The sequence below is a fragment of the Pongo pygmaeus genome, chromosome 1, assembly GCF_028885625.2.
Source record: "Pongo pygmaeus isolate AG05252 chromosome 1, NHGRI_mPonPyg2-v2.0_pri, whole genome shotgun sequence".
In the NCBI taxonomy this organism is placed as follows: Eukaryota; Metazoa; Chordata; class Mammalia; order Primates; family Hominidae; genus Pongo; species Pongo pygmaeus.
In genome coordinates this window covers 126184137-126197119 of record NC_072373.2, presented here as the reverse complement: position 1 = coordinate 126197119, position 12983 = coordinate 126184137, and the positions used below count along the sequence as shown (strand labels likewise).

General features: G+C 34.5%; 1 protein-coding gene across 1 annotated transcript; it reads left to right on the top strand.

Moving 5' to 3' along the window:
• Positions 1 to 3608: 3608 nt before the first annotated feature.
• LOC129040407 (pancreatic alpha-amylase) lies at positions 3609 to 11804 on the top strand. Its single transcript, XM_054494887.2, has 10 exons — positions 3609 to 3776; positions 4121 to 4267; positions 5076 to 5273; positions 5723 to 5953; positions 6717 to 6850; positions 7651 to 7773; positions 7868 to 7967; positions 9935 to 10053; positions 10165 to 10290; positions 11615 to 11804. Exons 1-10 carry the CDS (start codon positions 3609 to 3611, stop codon positions 11802 to 11804), a joined length of 1536 nt encoding a protein of 511 aa, XP_054350862.1.
• The last annotated feature ends 1179 nt before the right edge of the window (positions 11805 to 12983 follow it).

Below are 12983 nucleotides of genomic sequence, written 5' to 3'. Positions count from 1 at the left end.
TTCCCGATTGCTAAGGCATGTGTCAAAATGAAGTTTTTGTGACATTACAAAGGGACTAATAAGAGTGCTGTTGTTGATCCTAGTTGAACATGAGAAACTTGGTTATTGTAAGCCACTGAAAAATTTTAGTTTCTTTTATTACTGCAGAATAACCTATTCTGTCCTGATTGATACAGCCACAACATTTCCTTAAGCTCTTTGATTTTCATATTGCCATTAGGATGTAGAATGTGAAGAGAAGGACAAATCATAGGATCAGAGAATGTTAACAGTGAAAGGGACTATTGGAATAATTTTTTTCAATGGTTTCCAGACTTTGGGTTCTAAGTAATCAGTACTATTTCAGAAAAAGTATTAAAAGATATTTCAATATAAAAAATAATGATGTTTAACTCTGAAAAAAAAACTTATCATTGCTAGGCATAATGGGTCTAGCTTGTAATCCCAACAACTTGGGAGGCTGAGGAGCGAGGCTCACTTAAGCCCAGGAGTTTGAGGCTGCAGTGAACCATGATTGCATCTCTGCACTCCAGCCTAGGTGACATAGGGACACCTCAACAACAACCACCACCAAAGCTATCATTAATACATCGTTCCTCTGTCTCTCTTCCCATCCTCCTTACCACTTAGTCTTAAATGTAATCTTATTAAACAAGATCTAAGGATAAGACAAGAAAAATGATGGTTGCATCTATACTGAACATGTGTTGACTTTTTTCTTGTCATTATTTTCTAAACAACACAGTATCACAACTTTTGACATAGCATTTACGTTGCATTCGTTATTATAAGTAATCTGAGATGATGTAAAGGTTATATGCAAATACTATATTTTATATAAAAGACTTGAGTAGTTTTTACTTTAAGTATCCATGGTGATTCCTGGAACCAATTCCTCATGGATATGGAGGGAGGAGGAATCACTGTAGTTAAACAAATAATCACTTTAAAACTTAAAACCTTTTGCATGTTGAATACAGTCATGCACCATATAAATGATGGTGGTCCCGTTAAGTTTATTATGCCATATTTTTATTGGAAGTTTCCTATGTTTAAGTGTATTTAGATACACAAGTACACTGTGTTACAGTTGCCTATAGTATTCAGTACAGTAACATGCTCTACAGGTTTGTAGCCTAGGAGAAATAGGCTAAGCCATCTAGGTTAATGAAGTCCATTCTATGACATTTGCACAGTGGCTTAATTACCTAATGGCTTTCTCTTCAGAACATACTGCTGTCATTAAGGAATGCATGAGTGTAGTTGGACAAAAAATAATAATTCAGGCATACCTTTGACACTGTCCTAATTCTTACCAGCATCCATGATTGCTTAAATTTGCACTGGAAAGACTTCAAAAAACAGTGATATATTAGGACAATAGATTTGCAATACATGACAAATGATAACAACATAAGAACTCAAAACATTCAATAAGAAAAAAAATAATTAAAGCAAAACCAGATGGGAAAAGGAAGAAGCAAATTTCAAGAGAAAACTCAAAAGGCCAAAAAATGTGAAATGATGTTCAGCCTTGCTAGTAATTGGGAAAAAACACACATCTTTTTTTTTTTTTTTTGAGACGGAGTCTTCCTCTGTCGCCCAGGCTGGAGTGCATTGGCAGGATCTGGGCTCACTGCACACGCCTACCACGCTCAGGCCCCCATTCTTCCGCCTCAGCCTCCAGAGTAGTTGGGACTACAGGCGCCTGCCACCATGCCTGGCTATTTTTTTGTGTTTTTCATAGAGACAGGGTTTCACCATGTTAGCCAGGATGGTCTCCGCCTCCTGACCTTGTGATCTGCCCGCCGCAGCTTCGGAAAGTGCTGGGATTACAGGAGTGAGACACGCGCCCGACCCAAATCATTTTTAATCTATTAGTCAAAACGTAGAGCTATGATAATATTAATTTTTGGTTGGTGTGTGGCAAAAGGTACTATAATATACTGCTACTAGAAAGTAAAAATTGATAAATTTGTAAGGGCAATTTTGCACAATATGAAAATATAAAAATATGCTTCAAGTTTACCATATGTTTATCTAGCATACAGAATTACCCATGTGTAAACTTGTATACAGATGTTCATTATAACACTTCTTATAAAAACAAAATATTTGGAAATAAATGTTCATATTAACAAGGTGCATATCATATGATCTTAGTCCAGTTAGAATATTCTGTTTCATTTCAATCCTTTAAAAGACTCAACTTCTGACTCCATATAGACAATTCAAAAAAGAATGTGTTCTCCCTATGTGCATCTGGTCAGGTAAATTAAAAAATACACTTCATGCTAGCTGCACCAAACTGGAATAAGCCTTTGGAAAGAAGTTGTCCTTGAAGCTTGTATCTGACATTGTAGCAGGATGAGCCTCAGACAAAAACTCTCAGACACCGAGTTGTAGAAGGAAGGGCTTTATTCAGCTGGGAGCATCAACCGGCTACTGTCTCAAAATCTGAGCTTGAGTGCACAATTTCTGTCCTTTTTAAGGGCTCAAAAAACTAAAGATTTCACATGAAAGGGTCGTGACTGATTTGCTCAAGCAAGGGATACATGACAAGGACTACATGCACCGCTGGTCTGGGAGAAACAGATCAGGGCGGGGAGTTTCACAGAGTTCTTTTGTACAATGTCTGGAACCTGTGAATAATATCGGCTTCTAAATCATAAGTTGATTTTTAACTACTGGGTTTAGGCCAATCAGGCCCAGGCCTGGTTTCAGGCCTGGCGCTGGGCTGCATGTATTTGGTTTTACTTACTTGTTGTTTTTACTGAATAGAAAACAATATAAAACAACGGGAGAAGGTCTTTCTCTCCTCTCAATATCAGCGCTGGATTGTAGAATGTGTTGCTGATTTTGACCTTGTATTCAAGTTAACTGTTCCCCTTGGTATCTGTACATATCTCTGATTTCAGTCTTTACTACAGGTGGCTTGGTCACTTCATGGCTAAAAACGTGCTTGTGTAAGACAAATTTGGCTTGGTGAGTCTGTGTGGACAGCAGTCTCTGATCTGTGCAGGGTATTAATGTGTCAAGGCTGAGTGTTCTGGGATTTGTCTAGAGGCTGGTAAGGGCTCCTGGACCACTGGTTTCTGTCCTGTTGGTCTGTCAGGGTTGGAAAGCCCAAGCCATAGGACCCAGTTTCCTTTCTTAGCTTATGTTGTCTGACAGAGCACCGTGGGCTGTTACTTGCCTTGAGTTGGAAGGGGTTCACATTTATACCTGTAAATGTATTCATCCTTTTAATTTATGTAAAGTTTTTTTGTACACCATTCTCGATCTTTAAAGAGATGACAACAAATTTTGGTTTTCCACTGTTATGTGAGAACATTAGGCCCCAGCAATGGGTCACTGTTTAAGGAAAAATAAAAGTGCTGCCAGAACCAAAGAAAAACATTAATATCTAAAAGGTCATTTGGATGATCTCCATGAGAGACTTTTTAATGTTCTTCAGCTGTTAGGATTATTATTGATAATCCTTTTCAGATTATGAATAAACAGTTTGCCCTCAAGTATTTATTCATGCTAATATTTACTTTGTAAAATGTGCTTCTTACACGAATATAAATAGTTTCTGGAAAGGACACTGACAACTTCAAAGCAAAATGAAGTTCTTTCTGTTGCTTTTAACCATTGGTTTCTGCTGGGCTCAGTATTCCCCAAATACACAACAAGGACGGACATCTATTGTTCATCTGTTTGAATGGCGATGGGTTGATATTGCTCTTGAATGTGAGCGATATTTAGCTCCCAAGGGATTTGGAGGAGTTCAGGTGGGTATGATTCACAGTATCAATTGCAGAATTCACTGTGCTTGTAGGAAATAGTATTCTGAACTCATCTGTGAAGCTTGGGCAGCATTTTACTTCACAGGTAAGTATTCTAAGTAAAAGAGATTTCTGAGGAAAAATCTATGTAGCATTCTTGGCAACTTTATATTTTGTTTCTGAGATAATCTTTCTTCAACAAGAGCCCTCCAATGTGCTGTTAATATTTCCAAGAGATAGCTGCATGTACCAAGATTCAAGAATTTTTATACTATTGATTAGTTTCTAGAACATTCAATGATATACTGTAAGACATGATTTGGTACTTATGAAGACTCTTTAATTTGTAGGTCTCCCCACCAAATGAAAATGTAGCAATTTACAACCCTTTCCGACCTTGGTGGGAAAGATACCAACCAGTTAGCTATAAATTATGCACAAGATCTGGAAATGAAGATGAATTTAGAAACATGGTGACAAGATGCAACAATGTGGGAGTAAGTGAATTCTAGTTTCCTTTAAAAATAACAGACAGGAAAATGGTCTCTTTCTCTTTTTTCTTGCTCCTTTTCAGCAGAAAGTTTTCTATATTTTATTTTTTTAAATTTTTCTCCATAATTTAAAACTCAAAATTAACTGTTTCCTTATGTTCAACTTTTGTGAATATTTGTGTATGTGCTGTCTACTAAAGAGATAAGTTAAAGTTTAAAGCAGAATTTGCTTCTAAAGCAAAACATCAAATTTTAACCCTTATATCTGTCCGTATTTCCTGGAAACACTTTTCTGGTTAGGAATTATAATTCCAGTTACAATATTTGCTATCAATTTTAGGTGACTTGTGTCTCCATCCATAATTCTAGGGTTTTTCATGGTGAATAGCTAGCTTCTCTATTTAATGAGGAGCCTAAATTGAGATTAATAGCTACCTTATTTTTCTTCAAAAGCTTAATAGAGTACAGGCTTTCTCCTGGCAACCACTGAACTTTCCAAAACAATAACCTTTCCACTCTCATCTGAGTTTTGTCTCCCCGAAGTGGGCTTTTTGCATTTCCTCCTATTTATGGTAGTTTCTGGTCTCTGAATTTATCATTCCTATAAATATTTGACCAAGTGTCTAGAATGAATGTAGGTGTTTTGTTCACATTACTTTCCTTTCACAGTCGATTTTTGATCTTGTAGGAAAACAGTTACAAGATATCATAAAATATTTTGGAGTTTTATTAACATAGTATAAACTTGAATCAATAATTCTTGGAATTTCTACCTCTCTGTAAGTCACACTGAAGTAGAAACTTTGCTTTCTAGGTTCGTATTTATGTGGATGCTGTAATTAATCATATGTGTGGTAATGCTGTGAGTGCAGGAACGAGCAGTACCTGTGGAAGTTACTTCAACCCTGGAAGTAGGGACTTTCCAGCAGTCCCATATTCGGGATGGGATTTTAATGATGGTAAATGTAAAACTGGAAGTGGAGATATCGAGAACTACAACGATGCTACTCAGGTAAATTTTTTTATGAGAGTCATCTGAATAAAGAGTGATATATACCTTTTCTTGTAGACATGTAGCTAATTGAATTTCATTTTAAATATGAATTTAGATCTCTTAGGGACATAGGTTAACAAGTTTGACTACTTTAAGAAACTCAAATCCATATTTTAAAACCTTTAAATATTGATTTAAGATTTTTAATCAATACACATTTGCCCACTTTTAAGAAGTTCCCAATCAATTAAAAATCTCATCGACTTTATTTCCTAAATTCTCTATTTTCTATTAGAAAATATTTCAAAGATACATCTATAGTAGAATGTGAGCATCCCCAGTGCCCAATGCAAGGAAATCACTATAGAATATCTCTTGAGGAATCACAGAATAAATGAATAATCAAATGTATTCTCAGGTGAAAAATGAGGTTTTATGAATCAATCATAACATTTTTACCTCAACAGGTCAGAGATTGTCGTCTGACTGGTCTTCTTGATCTTGCACTGGAGAAAGATTATGTGCGTTCCAAGATTGCCGAATATATGAACCGTCTCATTGACATTGGTGTTGCAGGGTTCAGACTTGATGCTTCCAAGCACATGTGGCCTGGAGACATAAAGGCAGTTTTGGACAAACTGCATAATCTAAACAGTAACTGGTTCCCTGAAGGAAGTAAACCTTTCATTTACCAGGAGGTACATCAATACTTATATGCATATAAAATATCATCTTATTCATTATAAAATTAATGGAAGATTTAATTAAAAATGCAATTTATGTTGGATAAGGAATGAGACATTTACATAAAACAGTGTTCTTTAACCTCCTCTTCTTCACATACAGCATATCTAATTCTTTATCACATGTTTTATGGAGGTACACAGAATGTAGGATACTGATAATAGTTATGTCTTTACTTTCTTTGGATAATGAAACAAGTTAATATTTATCAAGGCATTTCAGTCGATACTAAATGTTTTATTACTGTGAGCTGTTATTATTATCATTAATGTACAAGACTAAAAATTAGGTAAGTGTTCTCACAGGACAACCGGTATCTTTGACATTATACTTCTTTCAATATTGTAGTATATACTTTATCAAATAAAAGATATAAAAATATTACCTGTTGAGATAATAAGAATAAGAAAACCTTTTTGCACATTTCGTATAACAAATAGGACCAGGCGTGGTGGCTCGTGCAAGTAATCTCAGCACTTTGGGATGCTGCGGCAGGAGGATTGCTTGAGGCCAGGAGTTTGGGACCATCCTGGATGATATAGCAAAACCCTGTCACTAAAAAACAAAACAAAACAAGACAAAAAGAAATAATAAATAGCTTAATTTATTAATAAATAACAAATAGCTGAAAGCTATTTTTTATATAATATTAACTTATTGGTTAAAATGCTTTAAAGTCCTTATGCAAAACGTTATTTTTTCCTAAATTTCTACTAGGTAATTGATCTGGGTGGTGAGCCAATTAAAAGCAGTGAGTACTTTGGAAATGGCCGGGTGACAGAATTCAAGTATGGTGCAAAACTCGGCACAGTTATTCGCAAGTGGAATGGAGAGAAGATGTCTTACTTAAAGTAAATAAATACAACTTTTCCCCTGAAGTATTTCATGGATCTGTTAGTCATACTACCTCAGTGTGACTTACCTTCTGGAACATTCTTATTGAGACAACTATCAAGGAGTCAATTGTTAATGATAAGTATTCTAGAGCCCTAAACTCTAATCAATCATCTTTTGTATTTAGAGTGTCTGTCACAAGGCAGTATGCCTAGGAATGCTAAACATACCCTATGAGTTTTCGTCTAAGTACGAGATGAATATACTGGATTTGACTGATGTTTGCATATAATCTTCTAAAGCCAGGTTATTATTAAAATGATCCTATCATGTATAAAGTATGTACAAAGTTTCCATCCTGTAGAATTTACATATATTATATGAATTAAAAATATAAAATATTTATATTATAACAATACAGTATTGAAGCTTTATTTTAGTCTAGTTTGACATTCGGTATAATGTGATGTGGATATTGATCCTTCTGGAGTGCCTCTAACTTATAATGTGCTGAAACCTCTGAAAGGACCTTATTTAATAACAAAAATCTTATATTTGTAATATGAATATAAGTATTCCATACATGTATATGCAAATATGGACCATATATGTAGATTACACACGTGTGTGTTTGATGTGTATATATATATGTGTGTGTGTGTGTGTATATATATATCTCTCTTACAGAAAAACCATTTAATTAGAGAAAGAATTTAATCTTCAGATGCCATGCCATGCAGAAAGAGATACACACTTAAGTTACTCTCAAACTGTTGTGAAATGATACATCAACATATATCTTATTTTTCAAAAATAGGAACTGGGGAGAAGGTTGGGGTTTCGTGCCTTCTGACAGAGCACTTGTCTTTGTGGATAACCATGACAATCAACGAGGACATGGGGCTGGAGGAGCCTCTATTCTTACCTTCTGGGATGCTAGGTAGAAAACCAAGTTCTCTATTTTTTAAACACATCTTTCAATGATGGTAAGAATATTCTGATATACTATGATAATATAATTATATAACTTTCAGGCTATATAAAATGGCAGTTGGATTTATGCTTGCTCATCCTTATGGATTTACACGAGTAATGTCAAGCTACCGTTGGTCAAGACAGTTTCAAAATGGAAAAGTAAGTTTTGGAGTTGTTCAATATATCCTTTTCTGAAGAAAAAAGAAGCAATCTTATTCTAAATTAATATAACAAGTATTAATTATATATTTATTCAACAAATATTTAATTAATTGTAAACTGGATACAGGGCTGTGATTTTAGTAATGTAGGTTATATTAAAGGAGTAAAATTTATATTCTCCATTGACAAAGAATATACAAGCTGTTTCAGAGATATGACAAACATCCCCCTAGCCCACAGGTGGAAAAAAAAAAACCCACTCAAAACTAAGAGCTAGACACAGGGATTAAAATATATACTTCGAATAAGTACCTACCTCAGGGTTCATAGGAAGATTATCCATGCCAACACTTGTAGAGAACTTAAAACATCATCTGCCCATAGTGAGAACAATATAAATGTTTGTTAAATACTTTTAAAAAGTTATATGGAATAGAAAGAAATGAATCAGTTGAGCTAAGTTAAATAGGGAAAGTATCATATAAGAGGAAGGAAAGGATATGTATTAAAGAATAGAAATTTAGAGTGTTCCAAGAAAGGTAAGAATGAGAAAAATATTTGGGAGTACGGTAAAGACATTAATCTGATGAGAAGTTTCAAAAAGGAACAGAGGAATGAGTGTAAAGATATTTGGAAAGCTAGTATAAGGTTTTCTTTTAAACTAAACAGTTCAGAAACAGCATCAGAGACTTCAGAACTAAAGCAGAAATTCCTCCTTCCTATGAGTCACACAGATATCTAGCTAGCTTTTTTTAGATTACTTTCAGTTTGAGAAGTCCGCTACTTTGTATAGCAATCGATTCTATTGTTAAACAGCTGTAATATTTAGAAGGTTTACTTTTATATTGAGCCAACTTCTCATAATTTCTACTGATTGGTTTTATTTCTGATGTTAGGAGTCACAGAGTATTTTTATTTTTTCTATTACTATAACATTTCCACTTTGCCAGGACGGCTGCATGCTAAAAACTCTTAGTTTTGTTCACTTTTCACCATATGATATGATTCTAAGGTCAACACTGAAAAACTTCCTAAGGTTACTCTGGATTTTTTAATGAAGATTTTTTAAAGTGCCAGTCAGAAAAACATAATATTAAAAATGTGGTCAATTTATAAATAATGTTCACATGTATTGTTTTGTACATTTATCTAAAAAGAAGCATGAATGATTCTAATATTTATTTAGCACATGTCATGTTCAAGGCATTTTCACATATATCACTTAATTTTTACAGCCAAAAAAAAATTCCCATTTTACAAATGAGGAAACTGAGACACAGAGATATTATGTATATTGATTAAATTTTCTCAGCTACTAGTGATAGAGCCTATGTTTTAATCCTGGTGTTTCTAGTACTAATGCCCTTCCCATTTCAATGACACTGCATGGCTTACAGTGATGTTAAGAAGCTCTTGCAGGCCAGGTGCAGTGGCTCACACCTGTAATCCCAGCACTTTGCGAGGCCAGGCGAGAAGATCAGCTGACCTGAGGAGTTCAAGACCTATCTGGGCAAGCTAGCAAGACCTCATCTCTACTGAAAATTTTTTAAAAATTAGCTGGGTGAGGTGGTGCACACCAACAGCCTTAGCTACTTTGGAGGCTGAGATGGGAGGATCACTTGAGCCTGGGAGATCAAGGCTGCAGTGAGCTATGATCATGGCACTGTACTGCAGCCTGGGTGACAGAGCAAAGAAGCCTTTGCAGTTCCTTGGAATGAAAAGGAGGGGATAAAAATTTGTTACCTTTGTTTGAAATATGCCAAAAGAAAACCAGAGGATAGAGAGATGATGAAGACCCAGTAAAGGGTTGTAAGCATTAATGAAGGCATTGGATTCTAATCTAAATGCAGAGACACAGCTGAATGCAGAGACACAAGTAGCAGGATAAGTTGGGTTTGGTGTAAAGGAGAAGGAAGAGGTAAATACATGCATGGTAAAATTTGGCTTTTCTCCCTGTACTTAAGGATGTTAATGATTGGGTTGGGCCACCAAATAATAATGGAGTAACTAAAGAAGTTACTATTAATCCAGACACTACTTGTGGCAATGACTGGGTCTGTGAACATCGATGGCGCCAAATAAGGTGAGAATCTGTATTTAGACATGTCCTCTAATAATAAAATTTCCTTAGCATTTTATTTAAAACAGTTGAAGTTTAGGAATACCAACGTTTTATATGCTATTGTGTTTTTAGGAACATGGTTATTTTCCGCAATGTAGTGGATGGCCAGCCTTTTACAAACTGGTATGATAATGGGAGCAACCAAGTGGCTTTTGGGAGAGGAAACAGAGGATTCATTGTTTTCAACAATGATGACTGGTAAGTAAATATCAATTAAAAATAATATTTTGTAGCAATATGTTCTCGGTTTATTCTTTTATTTTTCTGTTCATTGACTTTTATCATCTTTGAAAAGTAGTTTAGTCAGTGGAGCAAGAAGACAATAGAGATCAAAATTGGGCAGAAGCAAAAGGATGATGGTTGTTACTCCTTCATTATTCTGTTTTCATAAGTGCTTTCTGTTGTAAGCAGAATCCTTTCTGTGCACCCTTGCAATATCATATGCATATATAGAATGCACATGTATATGCTCACCTAAACTTGCCGCAAAATACACAAGGTAATCAATATAAGGATTGTGAAATCATTAAAAAAAAAAGTGTCTTATAATCCTGCTTTTTTAACCATGGAGAAATGCTGCCTCAGTACTAAAGTATCTTTATTTCTAACTCTTTTTCTCAATGACTACTCTAGGTAGTTTTCTGATATACTTTCTTCACTTCTCTGTCTCCTTGTGACAAATAATATTTTTAAAGCATATGTATAAATAATATGTATCTTGTGGTTAGTGTTTTGCTTCAGGAGATTTGAGTTTTAGTTCTGAAACTTCTCATTATTGGCCTTTCATCTGTCATTCTTATATGCTTTACCTGAAGTATAAATGATTCCCTAACATATAGCTCAGAAGACCTCGGTGCAAACAGTTGAATTGTCCCTTTCCAAGGCCAACTGACACTCATACTTAGCTCACTCTAGTATAAATTATATTTCACTGATGAAAAATAAATAAATACATCAATATAGAAGTCAATTTGATCTCTTTCCTGCCAAAAAAGCCCATGTCTAGTTCTTTAATTTCTTTCTTTTGTGGATGAAAATACCAAAATGTTTTTTTGAAAAAGCTTTATATTTCAACCTATCACTTCTTCATAGAAATGCTAGATTATCTTTATGTGCATCCCAATTTCGTTTTGACCTCTTGGTAAAAGAAGGAGGTTAAAATATAATACCCTTTACATTTTTAAGAGTAATTGGTATTAATTTCATTTGAGAACAAATTTAATTTTACCAAGGTAGCACCTTTATCAAAGTGTAACGATTCCTGCCAGTCTTCAGTGATATTCTTCAACTTTCCTGTTTTGGTAATATTTTCACTACTGACCAGGGAATTGCTAGGTTTTCTGTAAGGTTACTTTTGGTCCTAGACAGCTATTTCCACCTACTAGAGAGGCATATGGGTTTTCTTCTTAATGAGACTTCGCTGCTTAGGTTTCTACAACGTAAAGTTATGCTGTTTATTTGTGTTAGCCTGTATTCTTGATTTTCATTGTATTGAAGATGAACCTTAAATTTTATTTTACAGGTCACTTTCTTTAACTTTGCAAACTGGTCTTCCTGCTGGCACATACTGTGATGTCATTTCTGGAGATAAAATTAATGGCAATTGCACAGGCATTAAAATTTATGTTTCTAACGATGGCAAAGCTAATTTTTCTATTAGTAACTCTGCTGAAGATCCATTTATTGCAATTCATGCTGAATCTAAATTGTAAAATTTAAAATTAAATGCATGTCCTCAAAAAAATAGCCAAGTGTGTTCCTTTTCTTACTTGTACAGTAGTACTTATATTTCATTAATTTTTACTAAAAGCTCTAATTAGTAATTAGAGGTTCAAAACACTTGATGGTATGAAATACAATTCAAGGTTACACATAAGTTATTTATTTTGGCAAAAGGATGTCTCAGAAATTTTAAAACTAGGCAAAAACCTTTACCTACTCTTTTCTCTCCCTGGCAGTCTACCAACAAGGCAAACCAAATATTTCATTATTCTTCTGTATTACATGAAAAATCTGTACAATTGAAAGAAAGCCAAATTTTACCCTTACATTGGTTTCAAAACATTCCTTTTTCCATAGGCAAGGTTTATATTTTTATACCTTTTTATAATCTTTTATGACAAACACATTTTACTGTTCCTACATATTTTGCATGTAAATTTATTTTTAGTTGTCTTATTTACATGTTTTAATGGTAAATCTTAGCAATTTTTAACTTTAATGTAAAACCTGGTAAGTTGTTTCAATTATGTACTAGATGCAGATAAAGTTTGACTTTTTCCATCCTAGTAAGGGGCATGGTTAATTCCATATGTCCCCAGGCCTTACCAAGTTGTAAAGTAGGCAGCGTACAACCTTGAAACATTTAGCAAACCTGGTATCTAACTTATATGATTTAAACCTCCTATTTACGTGTTGATGATATTTGCATTTTCCAATTTGGTCTTTATAACAATTTTTATTTCTTAGAGATTAAAGTCACATAAACTAAAAGGCATTACAGTTTTAACTTTCCTCTAAACTGTTTGATTTAAGTGCTTATTTTTATTTAAGGCAATTAATTATAGCTTGTTACAGACGCCACACACAACACATATATCACTACACAGACAAACAGAAGAAGATCCAGTAGTTCTAAGATTTCTTCTTGTCCCACTTCCTAATTGAATTATGGGCTTCCCAGTAAAGCCCTTTAAGAGCAGGGATAGAAAACCATGCTGTTTCTAGGGCCTAATCAACTTGTATAGCTGTAAGACAAAAACAGATTTTGAACGGGATCTATTAGCCTCTAAATTCTGGGATTCCATGGGAAAACAGAGGTTTCTCCCAAAATGGAATCCATCGTGCCTTTTCTGTTTTTCCCAAAAAGTTTCAGGCCACCAGACATTATC